General features: G+C 40.6%; 1 protein-coding gene across 4 annotated transcripts; it reads left to right on the top strand.

Moving 5' to 3' along the window:
- The first annotated feature begins 119 nt into the window (after positions 1–119).
- si:dkey-56e3.3 (zinc finger and SCAN domain-containing protein 2) lies at positions 120–16,958 on the top strand. Of its 4 annotated transcripts, none has more exons than XM_047342813.1 (7): positions 5,006–5,192; positions 6,660–6,748; positions 8,632–8,695; positions 8,819–8,863; positions 9,010–9,090; positions 13,652–13,772; positions 14,647–16,958. In XM_047342813.1, the coding sequence occupies exons 5-7, from the start codon at positions 9,028–9,030 to the stop codon at positions 15,762–15,764; spliced, it is 1,302 nt and encodes a 433-aa protein (XP_047198769.1). In that variant the 5' UTR covers positions 5,006–5,192; positions 6,660–6,748; positions 8,632–8,695; positions 8,819–8,863; positions 9,010–9,027; the 3' UTR covers positions 15,765–16,958. The 4 variants fall into 4 exon arrangements, with proteins under 4 accessions (XP_035028329.1, XP_047198768.1, XP_047198769.1 ...); XM_047342811.1 differs by having other exon boundaries at positions 8,628–8,695; XM_047342812.1 differs by lacking the exon at positions 5,006–5,192 and adding an exon at positions 1,045–1,088 and having other exon boundaries at positions 8,628–8,695; positions 8,819–9,090.
- The last annotated feature ends 4,276 nt before the right edge of the window (positions 16,959–21,234 follow it).

The raw sequence follows: 21,234 nt of genomic DNA, 5'->3' as shown, positions 1-21,234 counted from the left end.
TACAACATGAACTGCCTGTGCAAGTGGATAACATTAATGCTACTTCTTTAACTCTGATGCTGAATGTTTCCACCTCAATTCAGCTAAATTTAAAAAAAAGTTTTCAAAGCACCTAAAGGTTTAAGTAAACACAGATGGAAAGCAACAGTTTGACCACCGTGATTAGTTAATGAATTTTGTTCCAGCCTTCAACCAGAGCCGCTGAAGCAGCAATAGAGGGACAGGGCAACTGACTTATGGTGAGAGACATGGAGGAGGAGGAGGACAAAGGTCAATATGCTGCCGTGGGAGAGGCAATGAGAAATGAAGAAAACAGGTTTTGATAAATGGCTTCGGAGTTTGACAGCAAACAGACATACGGTGTTACTGTTATGTCTCTATATATATATATATATATATATATATATATAATCGATGTATAGAGCTGTTGCCATGTGTAATTTATGGTACAACTTCGAATAATCTTGCCCTGTCCGTTTTTCCAAATGACAGGCCTGAGGACTAACCTATAGGACTAACTGGCAGATGATGATGATACGATACAGAACTGAAGTTGAGTGATGTTGTGTACAATTATATTTCAAATAATAATTAAAAAGAATTACTGTAACGCACAGACCAGTGTTGGGCTCGTAAACCTGCGTGTTTACTCCAGTGGTTACGGTTTGAAGAGGAACCCGGATGTAAACAGAAGCCGCCTCACCGATGAGCAGCGGACACCAGGATGAACATCTCGGACAGTTCTCGTCACCTGACCATCTCCTCTCACGTGTGTGACTGCATGAGGCAGAAGAACTGTCCATCACACACATAGGTGGTCGTTAGGCTGGGAGAGCCGGTGAGGATGGAGGCTTGTGTTAACCTGCATTCTCAGCTGGCCTCTGTCATGGAGGTGTTAGCTAACGCGGCGGTGGCGGAGATCTGTCAGCTGGTGGACGACGGCTTCGCCTCACTACGGCTGGAGATCTCCCGGAGCCGCAGGGAGAACTTGGCGCTGAAGAGCCGCCTGCGGCTGATGGAGGTCCGAGCCGGGGGGAGCTCCCACACAGAGCCCTTATCGTCCATGGTGGTCACCTGTGCTCGGAGAGGTTAGCTCGCTCCACACTGACATGGGTCCAGTCATAAATATAACATTTTAACATCATGATATTGCTGCTGTTTGCTCTGATGCTCAAATGATCCGAGCAGTTCACAGATAGGTCGATGAGCCGATCCACATTCATTTAAACAGCAAGTAATCAGAATATTTGTATTGTACCTAATGAATATCAATTTAACCGTGTCAGCTTGTGCATTGTAAGAATTTGATGTTTTAGTCACGTTGAATAATACACTGAATACTTGTGGATTGTTGATCTTTAGATAAAGTACAAACTTTTGAATGAATTGCCCTATTATATGGAGAATTATAATTGACACTCTTTACACGGTATTTTGTAGTCTTATTGATAAATTTCGAGAAATAATCAGCAGATGAATTGATAATGGTAATAGCACTGCATTTATTAATGACCACTAAGTACTTTAAACTATTGGTCACAATCACCCACTAACACATTCATACACCAATCTGATTCTTGAGACATGGGACAAAACACATTCAGCAGTTGGAACTGCTATTGTATTCAACACAATTATCCCCTTCGATTTAATCTAATAATTATTATATCAAATCTATGACACTGTCTTCCCACTACACCTCAAACAGCATGTCCACAGAGAAGGGTTCAATCATTCATGTGCATTAAAATGATTTGATATATGAAAATATTTTTTAATGATTAAAAAGAGCTTGTTTCATCAGAAGAAAAACTTAATAGTATCTCATATCAGAGCAAAGTTGTTTTGAACGACACATGCATATTTCACAAGGTTTCAAAGTGTTTTCCCCTCTTTATGTCAACCCTGTCAGACTTTAGTAGAATACAAGAGACATCTTTTTGCACGCGCGGACGTGTCCATGTGCTGTATATGTGTATGTGTGTGTGCATGTCAGAGGGGTGTGTAGTAGTGAGTGTGTATTTTGTAAAATGGGTGTCTGTGTGTGTGTGCATGACAGGGCATAGTGTGTAGAGGTGTGTGTGTGTGGTGGGGGATGAGACAACAGGTAAGGGGGGTCAGAGATATGGAGAAGGTGACAAAACGCGATGGGAAAGTGTAGGATGTTATAAAGTAATAAAATGTATGTATGAGGGTTTGAGACAGACATGGGAATGTGTATTAGAGTACAAATGAGGGGGTTAAAAGATGTCTCGTTGTTAGATTGAGGTGAACTTCAATATTTGGTCAAGGAAGTTGTTTTTTATTTTATCAAATGGGTGGAAGTAGGGGGGAAGGTGACAAAACATGAGGGTTGTCGTGTTTCCAAAGGGGGAATTTGGAAGTGTGTGTATGAGGGTTGAGAGAGAGTGGCATGGGAATATGTATTAGAGGGTTAAAGGATGTCTTGTTAGATTGAGGGGATCTACCATATATGGTCAAGGACAGCAGAAAGTCTGCACATCTTCTGCCGCAGACTAAAAACACATCTCTTCTGACTATACCTTGGATAAAAATACATAAATAAATAAAGTAGCGCTTTAGTAGCACTTATATGGCACTTACATATAGCACTTTGTAGTTTGGCTTTCTTGAAGAAAATTGTACTTTCTTGATTCTTGTTGTTCTGGGTTTGTACCCTCATGGTTGAATGCACTTATTCTAAGTCACTTTGGATAAAAACATCAGCTAAATGATATATAATGTAATGTAATGTGATGGAAATTGTTTTATTTTTTCGAATTTTGGGTAGTAGGGGGATGACAAATGGGAGAGATATTCCAACAGGGGATGGAAATCATTGTTTTGTGTTTCCAAAGAGGCATGTCATGAAGTGTATAGGTCATTAAGAACACACGTGGGGTGGTGTCAAATAAAAATATTACACTGGGGAGACATTTATTTAGAATTCCATGGATTCTGTTAGAGTAGAAATGAGCTGAAACCATATCACCCCTCGTATTACATCAAAGATGCACACAATAGGGACTACAGTGCCGGTGATGAAGCTCAGGACATGTTAGGGGAGCTATATTCCGTTGGATGAGCTCGAACTCGGAATGATGTGTGATTTTATTTATTTTAGAATGCGGGTATTGAAATAAAAGAGTTGATAGAGAAGTATTTCCTGTACTTTCTAAAGGTTTCAAAACACAATAATGCTGGGTTGTAGATTTTGTCTACAAATTATCAGGAAGATCTGTCTACAATATATGCATTATTTCCGTGTTGAATTTCTATGTAGGGCTCATTGAGATCATAACACTGTTTTGAGAGGTTTAAAAAACACATGATCGGGATTATTCATACTATAACAAATACCAGGATGAAATACACTGCTCTAAGGATCTTTATCTTTTGGGACCTTTTCAAAAGTAATGCAAAATAACCTCTGCTGGAGGAAAGTAAAACAAATGGTCGAGAGAGAGCGAGTCTTGCCCTTATACAGTATATAGACATGTATTGTCTTCTTCTGACATTCATTAAAATGTAATACGATCAGGCAATATTAAGTGCAGCAGTCACTCTGAAGGGTCCATTTTCACATTGCACCTATGAAGAGTGCATCCATGGCAGAAATGGTCAAATATGTTTTTAAATCTAAATGTAAATATGTCCTTGGTCACAACCTTGATATGTAAACACCTTCTTCCAATTTCAGAGGATATTGTTTAAAATGGTTTTTTGACCATTTTATTCTCCTGAAGTAGGTTCTGTTATAGCATCTAGCATCAAGCTGAAAAGAAAATGGCTGCTACATGAACTCCATTTGCTTTTTGAACAAAATGCCTATCATGTAAACACCGTCAGATTTTCTGTCTGACGGTGGTGACAGGCAAATTACGGAGTTGAAATTCAATGGGAATTTGAGTCAAATATGGGAATAGACTATTAGTTTGTCTATTAATATATAAATGCTAAATATGTGGCATCAGCATTTTCTGTTTTTTTAATTGCTTTTTGAATTGATAGTTATGAATCAGGGTTTAGTTGAGGGAACATAGGGCTTACACACACATAATTCAAGGTACATAGACACACCTTATAGGTCGAGTGAAAATTAATTTTAGTTTGGTGTCTGATGGTGTTGACACAAAATTAGTGAAGGCAAGGCAAAAAGCAAATATAAAACAAAAAGTTCTGAGGTATCAAAGCATAGCTCAGTAGCTTAGTACATGGTAGATACATACCTGTAGTTTAATTTGTCTGAGTTTAAGGTTTATTTCTTCAATATTGGATCCTGTTTTGTCCCACTTCTCAAGAATCAGTGATCATATATACACTGTTAAAAAAAATGAAGGGAACACTTAAATCCCACATCAGATCTTGATGAACGAATTACTCAAGTTGAAAATCTTTACCGATGTACATTATATAATATGTTGAGAACAAAAATACGTAACAACAGTCAATGGAAACCAAAATCATCAAGTAAAAAAATTGAAGTCACAGGCTGATCCATTTCATTATGTGAATCAGTACTGTGTATGGCCCCCACGTGCCTGTATGCACACTCCAGACAACGTCTGGGCATGCTCCTGATGAGTCGGTGGATGGTGTCCTGGGGGATCTCCTCCCAGACCTGGATCAGGGCTTCAGTGAGCTCCTGCACAGTCTGTGGTGGTACTTGGCGGCGTCGGATACAATGTAACATAACGTCCCATAGATGATCAATTGGATTTACTGTAGGTCAGGGGAACGTGACGGCCAGTCAATGGCATCACTGCCTTCGTCATCCAGGAACTGCCTACACAGCATTTCATCCTGGTAACTAACAGCAGTCAAGGTACCGTTGGCTATGACATGGAGGTCTGTGCGACCCTCCAAGGATATGCCTCCCCAGACCATCACTGACCCACCGCCAAACCGGTCATGCTGGATGATGTTACAGGCAGCATAACGTTCACCACAGCTTCTCCTTTTGTAGGGCTCTGGCAGTGCTCCTCCTGTTCCTCCTCGCACAAAGGAGCAGATACTGGTCCTGCTGCTGGGTTGATGGCCTTCTGCGGCCCTGTCCAACTTCCGGTCTTCTGGTATCTCCTCCATGCTCTTGAGACTGTGCTGGGAGACACAGCAAACCTTTTTGCGACTGCACCTAGGGATGTGCCTTCCTGGAGGAGCAGGACTATCTGTGCAACCTGATTAGGCTTCAGGTACAGCCTCATGCTACCAGTAGTGACAAGGACACTAACCAAACACAAAACTAGAGAAGAATCAGTCAGGAAGGATAAAAAGAGAGCAGCTGTCTGTGGCCAGCACATGCAAAACCATTCCCTTATCGAGGGTTGTTTTGATTTTGCTTCTCCATTGCACCTGTTGTCACTTTAATTTGCATCAAAGCAGGTGAACCTGAATCATTATCACTTGTGCTTCCTAAATGGAAAGATTGATATCCCTGAAGTTTAACTGACTTAGTGTTCTACTGTGACTGTTATGGGAGTTTTCTGGAAGCTGGTGAAAGGAGAACTCAGGCAGCAGCTGATGTAGAATATTTTAATGTAGAATTGATGCATCAAGGAGACCAGAAGGTGGAACAATATAACACTAACAGAGTAACATGAGCAATTGTCACCCCCACGTCTGCAGATGTCTCCCACAGCATCCGCATATATCTCCCAATACTTGCATCACCCATTCTAACAGCACATCCATGAATGGCTAGAATTGCTGTCACTCTCTATGTAACATGTAGGTGTTCACATCCTATTGGATAGTTAAGTCTAAATATTTATTCCTAGATCACATTGTGTCCTTACGTCTTGCCACTGGTGAAATACGCAAAAGAGTTGAAGTTGGCGAGAGTTGAAGTTGGTGTCTCTCTGTCTGGCACATCTGAGTTAGATATGAAAGTCCCTGAACGTAGACACTACAATGTAGTGTTGGTTGGTCCTTTATCTATAACCTGACCTTGGGTACTGCTTAAAGAGAGAACAGAGTATCTGTGGAATTTAGACAGGCACTATTCTCCTGTACAGATATAATATACAATATACATAATATATAGTGGCGTAATGTGTGAGGATGGTCAAAAATTCCTCAACAGTGACGATTAAATGTTCCCTTAATTTTTTTGGAGCAGTGTATATATAGTGCTACTATATTCACTCACTTATGGATAAACCACCAGGGACAATAGCAACTTTGGTTCAGGATGCTTAGACATGCAGACTGGAGGAGCTGGGATCAAACCACAACCCGCTCTACCTCCTTGGTTAATTTTAGCCCTAAAAATGACTTTTCAACACTCTTTCATCAAGTGATCCAGTCAAAGCTTCAACAGAAAACGTGATGATGGAGAAACAGAGAGTGGCTCATCATAATTCAACAGAATTATCTGTGTTGATATTATCTACATCATGCAGATGTACAAAGGAAATAATTAGCATATGTACTGCCCACAGCAATACCTGGTAACAGTACTGAAACATACAGTACTACTGTGAAGAATGATTCTGTCAGCACAATGAAACAATAAACAATAACAGTAAAAAATACCAATGCAGACATTTAGTGTTAGCTTTTTTGGAAGTCTAATTACCACCTCCATTGTAATGAACACAGTTTGTATTGGTTTAACCGTGAACATATTGTAACAAGCAACTTTGATTTCCTATGAACAGATCATCGTTTTGAAGAAGATGGTTCTAACATTACAAAAAGAGACGTCGGGTCCAGCACACAGGAGAATACTGACTGTCAGCAGTCACAGGTCAGTACTGTCCGCTGCCTCGGCTCAAATTCCTGTGAGGTGGAAAGAGCTAGAAACACGAAATTTGGCACAATAACTCGAATTGATGTGCGTCAACCTTCCCTGAACCATTGCCTCAGTCGGCCACATGGTGTTGCTGTAGTCAAGCTTTGAAAAATCAGTTCACAGGCCACGCCCCTCACACCATAAGTCCGTTTGACTCGAAATTACACACAGGTCTAGCCAATGGTGTTCTAAAATTTAGCAAATATTTAAAAACAGTAATCTCACATCTACATTTTGTTTTTTGAACCATTCAACAACAAATTTGGTATACTGTATTGTGAGACTGAAATACACACTATGTATGCTGATGCTTCTAACACGCAACAGGCGTAAAAATGAAAAAAAGGAAACATCTCTCCAGGTAAAAATGCAGAGAACACACATAGAAGACACAAGACTTCAAGAGAGTTTGTGGTGATAAGAACTGATGAAGATTTCTGGGTGCTGTAAACAAAATCATGTTATCCACGCAGCAGAGTTAATACGTCACTTCCTGTCTCTGCTGCTCCCGGCTGCCCCACCTCTCACGTGAATAACGCAGAGGATTTGATGCTGTTGTGAACGCGTCTGTGCAGAGAACCTCCCGCTGTGTTGTGCATGTGTAAAAGGCAGACTCTGGGTAAACTGCATTGCCAATTCTCCGGATTTTACCCGGAGGTCATGTCTGAAAGCAGCTTTAGACTGAAGTAAACCAGCTCAAGTGACTTTGAAGCATGAAACCTGCTTATTGCTTCTTGCCTCACAATGACACCTTTCTGCCGAGAACCAGCAGGAAACGCTAACCTCAAAGACTCCGGCGGTGGCCAATGGTGACCGTCGTAAAGCAGACACAATTCCAGAGCAGCTGTAAAGTGTTAGTAAGGACAGTGGTTCGTTTTCCTTATGTCACTTCCTGTCTGGAACATCTGTGACGTCTTAGAACTGAAAACTAAATTAAGTTTGGGTTTGTGCATTGTGAAAATACGCAATTTCACTTTTTACAGTTAGATTTGGACCATCGTTACAGTATTTATAAAAAACACAAGACAGGTTGTCATCTTTCACAGAACACTCAGACATTAGCGTGAAGCAAGGCAAAGTAAACCTCCTTTTTGTAAGTGATGGCACTATGCAGCATACAGAATGACAGTGGGTGGATTTGAACGCCACTTTTCTCATCCTCTCGTAGACTGCTTACAACAATCGTTGTTCAGAAAGAGCTAGGGGCATCCTCTGTTGTTATCTGAGATGGACCAGAAAACTACATAAATAAATTGATGTATATATTATGCCACAGTCCCCACAACAGATGCAAAACACCACTACCCTCTTACCACTAACCATCTACATATGAACCACGTCAAACAGTGCAGAAACAGTCAATGGATAAGAAACACAACAGAAAAGCCAAGTCTTCAAAACAAACCTCGGACTCAGACACTGAACAAGGTTGCCTGTGACACAAGATATGAAAAGAATCATGAAGCTGGAAGGAGACAACAGCTGGTGTCACAATTTACATCTGCAAAGACATGGACACAATTTACTCTGAGAAATATTTTATATAGTCTGTGAGAACGTGCATGAGAATGTTAACCATAAGCAAGTTTAGCCTCATCTGTGCGAGCACCCCTAAAAATATAACGTCGCCAGATTTATATATGTTTTTAAATCGATATATATTTTGGCCTGCATTTCAGACATTTGGGGTTAATCTTTGGGTTGTAAATGTATTAAATTAGTAAATTACTCTTGTTGGGATGCTTGAATTTAACGTAACGAGTTGTCATCTTCATATCTCTCTTCTGCTCCTATGTGTCTGTGTGTGTAATCCCCTCCTCCTCTCTTGGTGAAGAAAGAGACAGAAGCTAACGGGATCTAAATGAGAACAAGAAATGAAAGGAGTGCACGTACAATCAGATGGTAAAAACTTATAAAGTCTGGTTATAGTTGCATCGTGTGAATCTACATTTATACATTTTGTAAAAGATGTAAGAAAAAATAACCTTATTTATACAACACGGAAGAAAATGTCTGTTTTTCCAGAGATGGATATCCGAATATTTCTTTCAAGAAAACTGCTAGGTTCAGGTGAGAGATTGAGGTCAAAATGATGTTACCTGACTGCATTGAACACAGCAACCCAATATTTAAATAGAACATAGATTTGCCTCATCTTCCTACTTCTAATCATATTATAAATTCTTTGGCTGTTATGTTTGCCATCTGGTTGACAGCACAAAGAGGGAAAGAGGATGATAGAGAGACAGAGAAGGAGAAGGAGCAGGATGGACAGAGAGAAAGATATCACGAACAAGGTGAGAAAGTGGTTAGGTGGTCAAGACCACATAGTTATAAATCCATGTTAGCCATTGTTTGGCCCACAATCATTACAGTGGACTTGTTCTGGCTTTCATTCCTTTTTTGCATTGTAAAGCCAGTCACACACCATATGAGACTTCTAACACACACATATTTATCGTCTCCTTACCATGAGTTGAGTTGCTTGCCGGTCCTGTTGCACAGATGAGGTGGATGAATGTTTGCGTGTGGTGTGAATGTGTGTATATGAGGTGGCCTTTCGTCCAGTTCAAATCAATGGCAGCTTAATGTATAGTTAGTACAATTATGTAGGAGTGTGCGGTTGAAAACTGTTTCTCCACGGCGCCTTTGTCCTTTGTCGCACACCTGGTTCAGTTAACCTCTTGCCGGCCGTATGCTACATCATTGGCTGGTATTAGTCTCAGCCCCTCTAGAGCCTAAACATGCTCATTAAATATAATTGCTCCTACAGGACTTATCGATGATTTTACGTTACTAAGCAATAACTACTGTTATCAAATGTGTCCCCTCCACAACCTCAATTTTAATATATTTGCATTATAAATACTGTTTGCTTTATTTATGACCAGCAGGATGGACAGAGAGAAAGAGCAGAAAGAACCAGGGGAGAAAGTGGACAGATAGTGAAGTCAAAATTGTTAGTGTGGCACAACATACAATATGTTAGTGGACTTCATTCTAAACATCACATCTTCATTTAAACGCTTTCCTAGTAAACAACAAATGCTATTGTTTAAATAAATTAAATTCAAGGAGAAAGAGATGAACATGGAGATTCTCTGAAAGCTCAGGGAGTGAGAGGGCAGATCAAAGAGACAAATGAAAAGACAGAAAGAGATGCATACAAGACACCAAGCTGAAGCAGAGAGTGCTCAAGATGACTTTTTGATTTAGGGGATAAGGACACAGGTCCAAAACTTTCAAAGCTTTCTAAATACCCATACGATCAGATTGGAACCCAAAAAAGAACCTTTTAACAGGATTGGTTCAACAGCTTTAAAAAGCCGGAGTATTCCTCTAGGAAAAATGCGGCTTTCTGCTTTGCTTGCCGGGTATTTGGTAACATTTTTAGAAATGAGGTATTTGTGAGTGGTGGGGTCAAGAAGAGGAGAAAGGCTCTGAGCATGTTTCAGAAACATAAATCCACCCAGTCAAGGACAGTATAGTTTGCTGGAACAGCTACAAATACGGTCTGTCACACCGATATGTTGTATAGCAGATAGAGACAGACCGTTCTACTGAGATCAGCGAGAGAAGCGAATACACATATGTGCATGTCAAATTCTCATAGGGGCTGAGCACCCCTAAAAGTCTGATCCGAGAATCATCCCTGCACTTAAATATGTTACTATCGACATAATCTGTGTGCACACTTAAGTATGATACTATGTACATAATTTGTGTGCACGCTCTGAATACCAGTAAGCCCCACCCTGACTTGATGTTTGAACTGATCTTTGCAGTTTTCCTATAAATATTGCAATTATTCTTTTGTTTTTTTTATGAACACAAATCTCAAATCCACAAATCGCAGTTTTGGTTTGTGTATCATTGTCTGCATTTTAAATTACCTCTATTGTAATAAAAGATTTTGGTCATTGTAAGGCCTTACAGTACAGTATTTTACATCTCACTTTATTTTTAGAGATTGGATAAGAGCTGTATTTTTCACTGTATTAATGTCAGTTATATGACAGTATATTATATACAGTGCCTTGCATAATATTCACCCTTTGGACTTTCTACATTTGTCATGGTATAACCACAGATTAAAATTTATTTCATCGTGAGTTTATGTAATGGACCAACACAAAATAGTGCATCATTTGGAAGTGGGGGAAATATTACATGGATTTACAATTATTTACAAATAAAATCTGAAAAGTGTTAGTGCATATGTATTCACCCTTTACTGTGAAACCCCTAACAAGATCTGGTGCGACCAATTGCATTCACAAGTCACATTTGCAAGTCACATAATTAGTAAATAGGTCCACCTGTCTGCAATTTAATCTCAGTATAAATACACCTGTTCTGTGACGGACTCAGAGTTTGTTGAGATCATTACTGAACAAACAGCATCATGAAGACCAAGAGCTCACCAAACAGGTCAGGATAAAGTTGTGAAAATATGAAGCAGGTTAGGTTATAAAAATATCAGAGCTTGAACATCTCTCTGAGCACCATAAAATCCATCATAAGAAAATGGAAAGAATATGGCACAACCGCAAACCTACCAAGAGGAGCCGTCCACCCAAACTGAAGAGTCGGACAAGGAGAAAATTAATCAGAGAAGCACCAGGAGGCCCATGGTTACCTGGAGGAGTTGCAGAGATCCACAGCTGAGGTGGGAGAATCTGTCCACAGGACAACTATTAGTCGTCTACTCCACAAATCTGGCCTTTATGGAAGAGTGGCAGAAGAAAGCCATTGTTGAAAGGGATCCATAAAATCCCGTTTGGGTTGCAGAAGCCATGTGGAGACACAGCAAACATGTGGAAGAAGGTGCTGTCAGATGAGACCAAATTGAACTTTGGCCTCAATGCAAACGCTATGTGTGGGAAACCAACACTGCCCATCACCCTGAGCACACCATCCCAACAGTGAAATATGGTGGTGGTAGCATCATGCTGTGGGATGCTTCTAGCAGGTACAGGAAACTGGTCAGAATAGAGGAAAGATGGATGGAGCCAAATACAGGAAATCCTTGAAGAAATCTGATGCAGTCTGCAAAGACTTGAGACTGGGGCGGAGGTTCATCTTCCAGCAGGACAATGACCAAACATACAGCCAGAGCTACAAGGAATGGTTTGGATTAAAGAATGTTAATGTCTTAAATGGCCAGTCAAAGCCCAGACCTCAATCCAATAGAGAATCTATGGCAAGACTTGAAATTGCGGTTCACAGACGGTCTCCATCAATCTGACTGAGCTTCATCTTTTTGCCAAGAAGAATGGACAAACCTTTCCATCTCTAGATGTGCAAAGCTGGTAGAGACATACCCAAAAGACTTGCAGCTGTAATTGCAGCGAAGGGGTTCTACAAGTATTGACACAGGGGGTGAATACTTATGCACCCAACAGATGTCAACTTTTGTTCTCATTATTGTTTGTGTCACAATAAAATTTATTTGCACCTCAAAGTACTATGCATGTTTTGTTGATCAAACGGAAAAGTTTATTTAAGTCTATTTGAATTCCAGTTAGTAACAGTACATAATGGGAAAAGTCCAAGGGTGAATACTTATGCAAGGCACTGTATTATGGCATATGTTATATGAATCTTGTTGAGGGTTAAAGGCAGAGGATGTCGCACCTTGTTAAGCCCTTGTTAAGAGACAAAGTGGGATTAGTGAATATGGGTTATGCAAATAAAATTTAATTGACTTTTGATTGAATCTTTACTCAAAGGTTCAGAAACAGACTTTTTTGGAGAGAGAAAAACTTTAGCACTTTCACTCTTGTACTGTATGTGTTTTGTACACACACCATGGAAACAGACTTCACACATATTCAGAACAAAACAAAACAAGATCCAAAATGAATCACTAAAAAACCACAAAGGATAGGGTCAAAATAACAGAGATCCAAAAGAAATAAAAGGAGATTCAAAATGTCAGAGATGAAAAATGACTAGAAGGAGGACACACTACTTCTGATAATCCTTCCATGTGTCTACATAGATTTGCGGGATAAAATGGTGTCATTTACACCGTGTTTTTATCCTAAATGTCCGATGTTCTCCTCATGTTTGCGCGCACACACCACACAAGCTCTCGCCTAAGGGAGAACTCGCGATAGCTTCACACCTATGTTTACATGCTACCGGAACTTGCTGAACACAACAGAGAGAGGTGCTCTCAACATCTGTGGAAAGTCACGGATCTCACTCGCTTCTGTTGGTTGAAGCATCCAGAGCACACTCAAACCATGATTTTGTATATAAGCACTATTAAAAGAGGCCACAACGGTTTGGTCACAGTTTAAACACCTAAAATGTTATTTTAGAACAGACAAAAGCACTTGTTGATTGCTGAAACTCCAGCAACTCTCTCTCTCTGTTGTGTGTATTGCATGTTCCGGGAGCATTTGAACATATGTGTGCAGCTATCGCGAGTTCTCGCTGATCTCGCCTCGCACCCCTTGGGTGAGAGCTTGGGCAGTGTGTGTGCGTGAACGTGAATGCGACATTTAGGCTAAAACCATGGTGTAAATGACGCTGTTTCAAGACAAATTTGAATGTCGGGGCTTACGGACACCACAGGAGCAGTATGGAGGCACTTAACATTTGAAGAAGAGCTCAACATTTAATTCAACTGTATTAGATTTGGTTGCAACGCTGTTTACCCCTGAAAGTGTTTTGTGGACTCAAACACTTCATCCCTTTAAGTGGCATTTACAAAAATGTGCATGTAATCTACAGAATGCAATTTTAACAAATAAATTATACTCGATAACTTTGCTAATCTGATATCATATTTGTAGAGCAGCATGTTTGTAGTGCAGCAGCAGTAAACCCATGGTTTCTGTCTGTCAGCCAGTGGATGGGACAGACCAGCAGCTGGAGCCGGAGGCTGCTGTGGTGAAGAAGGAAAGGCTGGAGGAGGCGACAGTCTGCTGTGTGCTAGAGGACCATGAGACAGCAGCTAACAGCAGCAGTATGTATGAACAACTCCAAACACAGACATGCTGCTCATTGTACGTGTAGATCTCCTGCCCCCAACTCACTTTTCCTTTTAAAGGACCAGTGTGTACGATTTAGGTGAAAGTGATCTATTGGCAGAAATTGAATATATAGTAGTACGAATTGTTGTTTTCTTTACCGTTTTTATGACAACTGAAGGCTACCACAGGTTCTCTTTCATGTTTGGAAGGGGATGGTGAGGTGAGGGGTGTTCAGCTGAACATGCAACTTCACCACTAGATGTCACTAAATTCTACAAACTGAACCTTCAAGTTATAACAGCAATGTTTTTCTTATCATATTCTAGGAATTGAATCATTAGGACATCACTGTGAAGTCAGAAAATGACATCATAGTGTATCAATGCAGTAACCCTGGCAACCAATAGCATGAGAGACACAATCTGCAGTCAATTTAGCTTAAAAAATCTTTTGTCATCACATAGTATACATTACATCATGATGACACTATTTAACACATATTATGAAATGGCATTATTACAATATAAAAAAGTTCGCATTGCCTGATTTGGGTATGTACAGTGCACACACAGGGTATTTGGTTTGTATCTATTCAAATTGTTTATTCCCTATATGTTTGAATAACCTTGTGTATTTTTCTTCTGACAGTCAAAGTAAACTTTTAATATGTTAAGCCAAGAACAAGCTCATCATGTGTGATTTTGTCTAACATCAGCTTACGCTTAAAAAGCATCTTTTGGTCTTAAAGTGTGGAGTATGGATGGATGGATGTGTTCTGAAAGTGTTGATGCTGTTACATATTAAGTTTTAATGAGAGTGTGAACAGATGATTGATAACAAAAATATGTTTCTCTGTTCATTCCTCAGTTGGATCTCAGTCTCTGTCTCATGCTGCTGAAAACAGAGACAGTGGTTCCGCCCAGTTTGAAAAGCAGGACTTAGTTGGACTTGAAGCTCAGCAGGAAGAAGAGCAAGAGGAAACGAGTCCGTATACTCATCTTGAGAGCCATAGAGCCGCACCAGGATGTCCAAACAGAGACTTGACCAAGGAAGACAAGCATGTTGTGGATCTCAGAGACTTTACGAGTACAGATCCTAATGTACACACTCCACTGATCAAGAAACTGGTGTCAGAGCTGCCTTTAAATACAAGTATGTGTGGTGCTGCAGCAGACTGGACGGAAGCGGTAATGTCAACACCAGTGAAACTGGAGGCCTTCTGGTCGGAAGCCTTTAGGACATGTGATGCTTCGGTCTCTGTCACTAGAAGCCAGTGTGTAAATAACAGTAGATTAACTTACAGTCACCAAACAGACAGACAAGAGGCATCTCTCGATGACTTGTTCTCGACTACAGAGGTGGCCCGCTCTCTTACGACTCCCCATAAACATTCCACAGATGGAGTCGTAGGCACAGACGAGTCACTGTCTACCCGTTGTTTTCCTGTCCTTAGCAGCGGCAGCAGCTTCGGGAACTCTTCCATGTCAGACTGGCTAACGGGCCCCTCCTTCAGTAAGGCCTCCGCTGACTCCAGGAGCACAAGCTTCCCCAGCAGCACAGAGCAAGCGTTCAGCTGCCAGCAGTGCAGCCGCCTCTTCTCCACTTCTAGAGACTTGGTGGTACACCAGCGCTCCCATTCTGGGGAGAGGATCTTCCACTGCCACCTCTGCACAAAACCCTTTGTCCATCCACACCAGCTGAAAACCCACCAGCGGGTGCACACGGGGGAGAAGCCGTTCAGCTGTGCACAGTGTGGTAAGCGCTTTTCCCAGTCCAGCCACATCAAGAGACACATGAGCGTTCACACAGGCGAGAAGCGCTACAGCTGCAGCCTGTGTGGGAAACGCTTCTCGCAGGCCTGCAGCCTCAAGGTGCACCAGGCTGTGCACACCGGAGAGAGACCGTACAGCTGCAGCAAGTGTGGGAAGAGCTTCTCTGTTCTGGGAAATCTGGTCCGCCACCAAAGTCTCCACGTCCACATCTAAAAACACACAGGCCTGGAGGGCGAGCAGGTGGGCCTGCTGCTCGGCGGGGTCTCTCCGGAGGTGAAGCACACCGGGGACCAGGAGTGGGGGCAGGTGTCTGCTTTACCACCACCTGTAGACGAGGGGCAGGCGTCGGCTTTTCTGCCGACTGGAGACGAGGGGCAAGTGTCTGCTTTAGCTGCTGACCGCAGACAAAGGGCAGCAATTGGTCGGACCCGAGCCCATCCTGTCGCTGTCCAGCTGCAAGCCATCGCTCTCACCTCAGTCCCCTCTAGAAATGCCTTGGATTACCCTGTCGGCAGCTGGGTCTGCCTCTCTGCCTGGAACTCATGGGCCTCAAACTCCCATCTGCTCACCATCGCCTGCTCCTTTGCATCGCCGAATTCTCCTCCTCCATTTGAGCCAGCACCGCCACTGACTGGAGTTGTGATTTACTGGCTGTTTTGGGCCCAACATCTTCATTAGTTAAAAGAAACAACAAACATAAAGTCAGTCAACTAAACATAAAGCCCGAAACACAACCTCTTCAGGTGGCAGCTCAGCTCAGAGTGTCTCTGGGTCTCCTCTCCATGCGTTTGTCCCTCGTGGCAGCTCTTTCAGCTGTCTTTTAAACTGGGGAGTATTAAGCTAACAGCTGTGCTATTTACCCCCCTGGTACAGCTGGAGGGGTCACTGAGTTGGATGTCTTATATGTGTGTGGCACCGCTTTTTCATCATTTCTTTTCATTTTTGCGTCCGTCGCATGTTTCAATCTTCATCAATCCCCCCACTCGCTCACGGTGAATCCAGCCAGGGATCTCCTGCTGTGCGCTCACATTGGCTCCTCTGGACTTTCTGCAGATTTATTACTCGCGTCCCAGGTGGAGAAAGTCACTAGAAACTCTGGAGCCTCTCACTCGGACATTTGATTTTCACACATACACATCCTCCGAAGAAACTGCGGAGGATCTGGGGAGTTCAGTGCATGTCTGAAAGCAGTTTTATCAATGATTATTATTGGTCTTTTTTATAGATGAGAAGTTTTGTATGTATTTCCACATATTTCTAAACACTAGGTGTTGTTGGAACAATAATTGTGCTACATAAAACATAAAGTGAATGTTGACTTATAAAGTCTTAAGTCTTATTGATGAAGAAATCTCTTTTGCACAGTTTTCTGATGATGATGGCTGAATAAAAGAATGGATAAAACTCGATGAGCCACAGTTGTCCTTTCTTTAAGTTTATTATGACATGGATCTGTCGACAGAGAAGGTTGTTGGTTTAAAAAGCTTCCAGTTCAGCAGAGGCTTTAGAGTAATATACCCTCTCGAAGGAAAAAAGTTACAAGCCTGCATTTCCTTGGATCTCACTCTTTCTATTCCGACATCATTTATTCTTCATTCAACCTCTGTATTTATGACAAGGTTACCAAAAATTATGTATTATTTTTCTTGTAGTCAAGCCATTTTAATTAATTTAATTTATCTTAATTTTATTTCACTTGTTTCCAAAATGTAATTTAAATTCATCTCAGAACAAAAAAGGTTTGTGTCATCTACAAAGAAGATAATTTAAAAAACATTTTTGACATTCTACAATTGTCATTTAAATACAACATAAACAATTCTGGACCCAGAACTGGACCCTGTTTACCTTCAAAAGTTCAGAAAACGTATTATGCATAGAAACGTATTGCCACCTACTTATTTAAATAAAATACTGAATACTCCTCTGATATCATATTTATCTAAAAATATTTTATGAATGGTATCAAATCCTTTTTGCAGGTCTATAATAGACCCACACCATATATACCAGGGGTATTGAAGTAAATTCAAAGGGGTCCAGTTAGAGAGAATTTCCTCAAGGCAAGGTCGAAACATTCTAATGTCTAACATGCATTATGATTCAGTGCCATATATTTTGAAGTTGCCTAGTAGTTGTATCAACATCTGTATTCTGTATGAAGTCAAAAATGGACTGTCAAATAAAATAAAGAGAGTACAATTCAATAGTATTTCAACAATGTTTATTCTTAATTTTCACATTGAACTGGAGGGTACTCTTAGAACAATAATAACATAATAATATTCTCGTTTCAAGTAAGATAAGGTTTGCATTTAAAAAATAAAATAAAAGTGCTTAATTTTAGTTTGAGTTTACCCTTTTCTTCTTTTTTCTTAACTACATTTCACATATGCATAATCTCAACAAATATTAACAACTAAACACCTTTAACACCTCCTTTTCTCTTTGTTCCCCACTTTGTCTTGTTCAGTGAGAGAAGTAAACTCTACATTGTGCTGCTAGGATTTACTACTACTTATGCTAGGCTTGATCCCACAAGTAAATATTCAATTTCTTTGCAATTTCTTTCTTATGGTTTTGTAGTGGAAAATTCAACTGACCAGTGTCTAAGGTAGTGGAAATCCCCCTGACCAGGTGTCTCACTGCTGTGATACTGTCTACCTGACAGGATGGAACCCTTATTTGGTGGTGTCTCACTGCTATGACCTTGATCAACAGGGTGTATGCCCTTATTTGGTGATGTTTTTCTTCCAACTGCTACAGCGGACGGACAGACACAGATGATGATCTCATGTCTTTCATGTCTTTTTTCATATTATGTTTTATGAAACGCCTCTTTGTATAAGTTCTGGCTTTTGTGAACTTGCGGCCAGTTCCATTTTGAGCACCCGTGCTTGTTGTGTAACCTCTGCAGAGCTTACTATTAAAAAGACTCAAAGGCAACTCCAGTCTGAGAATTTCATTATTTCAAATCTCAAGATGAATTTCCATCACAGTTTATTACTTGTATCATAGCTTTTGTTAAATACTAAGAATACTCTGATTTCCCCTTGCAATTTTTAATTAGACTGTCAACTGCCTTTCATGTATCTTTGATGCCATTTCTACTTTCAACCACCAATTCACTATAATGTTCCTCTTTACTGATTCTGATAACTCATGTCACTTTGTTTTATATACCTTTTATTTATTTTCAGCTTCCTCTGTTCTATATATTAAGAATTCCCTATGCAGTGTGTTTTTCTTATTACATGCATTTTGTAAACCTAGAGATTACTTGTGGTTCTCGGATTCAGTTGATTGGGAGGTAAAGCCTTCAGCTACTAGGCTCCTCTCCTATGGAACCAGCTCACAGTTTAGGTTTGGGAGGCAGACGCCATCTCTACATTTAAAGTTAGACTTAAAACATTACTCTCCTTTTTCATTCTGCAGGTATCTCTGACTCTAGAGCTGCAGCATCCAGATCTAACACTTCTACTCAACTAAATTACCTATGTCAAGGAAGTTGTGTTCTCATCCCTGTTTGTTTATTTGGTTGTTTTTAGGGGAGGGAATTTAATGAAGGAACTCTTGAAATGTTGGCATGGATGCGTACATAGGCACAGATCCAGGAAGTTTTATCACTTTATTTACTTTCTTAAACATTGTGGTTTTTGACATGTTCCTGTATTTTCCATGGAATGATTCATGGATCTTGATGAAAAAAGAAATCAGGCACATTTAGGGAACTGGGGCCTGTACTAGAAAGCAAGGTTACTGGCTTATCAGGGTAAGTTCAGAGGTAACTTTATGACGTCGGGAGTAACATTGTGGTTTGTGCTGGATATACACTTAATGATTTTAGAAATACCAATTCCAACTCAAACTGTACAAGTACATTGTCTGCGATGTGAAGCCGAAATTTAAGATTTATGTGCTCAGACTTTACATTCCGATCGTCAACCACAACCTGACTGCTCACACTGTGCTTGTAAAATGCCACAGAGCCCTTCTGGTGACATTTAGGTGAAGAATTATTACGAGGCCACAGAATAATAACGAGTGGGAACTAGAGAATTTGTGCACCGTACACTCTTTGATTGAGGCCACACTGTGGTGTAAACGTTTGCAATAACATAGGGCTCTATCCTCTTTACTGGGCAAAGTGCAGTTATGTGCCAAGAGCATGACTGTGCACTTTTGGCATGATGGTGACAGGAAGCAGCTTGCGCATCTGGAAACAGGGTGAGATTGAGATGTAGTGGGTGTGTTCCCGTTGGGATAACCAGACATAGTTTTATACTTTTATCCTCCCCTTTACCTTGTGACAGCCCCCCTCTTTCTCTCTCAATGACTTGTGCAGTCAGCCCTCAAGAAAATGACCACACAAATTATTTTAAACTACAAAATACATCTGTCAGACTAACTGTAATTTGTTCCTGTGGTTTGTGTTATAGTTTGTGCCAAAAAAGGTAATCACATATCACAGCATGAACTATATTAAAATTTTCTCTTGAGATTATTTTATTAGAAATGTAACCCTGCTCTATCTGCACCTGCACTTTTTTTCACTGTTTTAGATGCTCTGTTTTAAATACAGTTAAAAAGTTATACTTTAAATAAAGTTTCAATCATTTGATACTTGTTCGGAGTTGTTTATGTCCATGAACAGTATTTGAATTGTGAGATCTATATGGTAAACATATGGACATATGTGTAGATTGAATATGGTTCAGTTTTTATTCTGCATTAGTGCATTTGTGGTGATAAGGGGCCTGCACTGCGAAGGGAGGTTACTGGCTTATCAGGGTAAGTTCAGGGGTAACTTCGCAGTTAACCGGTACTACTACCGTACTAAGGAGGTTAGGTTAATGGGATAGTTCACCAAAAAATGAAAATTCCCTCATTATCTACTCACCCCTAGGCCGATAGAGGGGTGGGTGAAGTGTTTGAGTCCACAAAACACTTTTGGAGTCTCAACAGTGTTGCAGCCAAAGTTCTTCAGACGTAATAAAACAACAGAAAAAACATCCTCCATAGTGCAGAAACCACTTGGTGGTGTCATCCAAGTGTCTGCAAGCCCTGACATTCATATTCGACTCGAAACAGCGTAATTTACACCATGTTTTAAGCGTAAAAGTCCACTACAGGAAGTAGCGGTGCTAGCGGACATAGCATGACTAGCGGTGCGAATGCGCACTCTGTGCGTACCATTAAAACAGGCTTATGACGCCGTTACAAGTCAAATATGAATGTCAGGGCTTACAGACACTTGGATGACACCATACGACTAGTATGGAGGCATGTTAGGTTATGATAATGACTGAATTTAAATTTTTCTGTGAACTATCCCTTTAAAGATACATAAAATATGAACCCATTTGTCAGTAAAAACAATAGTCTAACAGTATGAGAGCTGATTTTAAATAACCCTTGAGTATTAAATACATTTATATAGGTATGAGAAATCCAATATTCCCCCACATCGTCTTTGGAGAGTGTAGTGGGAACTTGTGATTAACAGAGGAATCAAGAAAAAGAAAGTAGTCTTTCTAGGCTCATTCAATACCTGCAGGTGAATGCTCTTCAGTCAACAACAAGAAGCGCAAAGTCTCTCAGTGCAGCCTGGCTTTTATGATTTCAACCAGAATTGTTGAACATATGTCACTTCTCTTGCCATGCTTACATTGTATAGCACTAG

The sequence above is a fragment of the Hippoglossus stenolepis genome, chromosome 2, assembly GCF_022539355.2.
Source record: "Hippoglossus stenolepis isolate QCI-W04-F060 chromosome 2, HSTE1.2, whole genome shotgun sequence".
In the NCBI taxonomy this organism is placed as follows: domain Eukaryota; kingdom Metazoa; phylum Chordata; class Actinopteri; order Pleuronectiformes; family Pleuronectidae; genus Hippoglossus; species Hippoglossus stenolepis.
The sequence above is the reverse complement of the archived record's forward strand: the minus strand, read 5'-3'. Positions and strand labels throughout refer to the sequence as shown.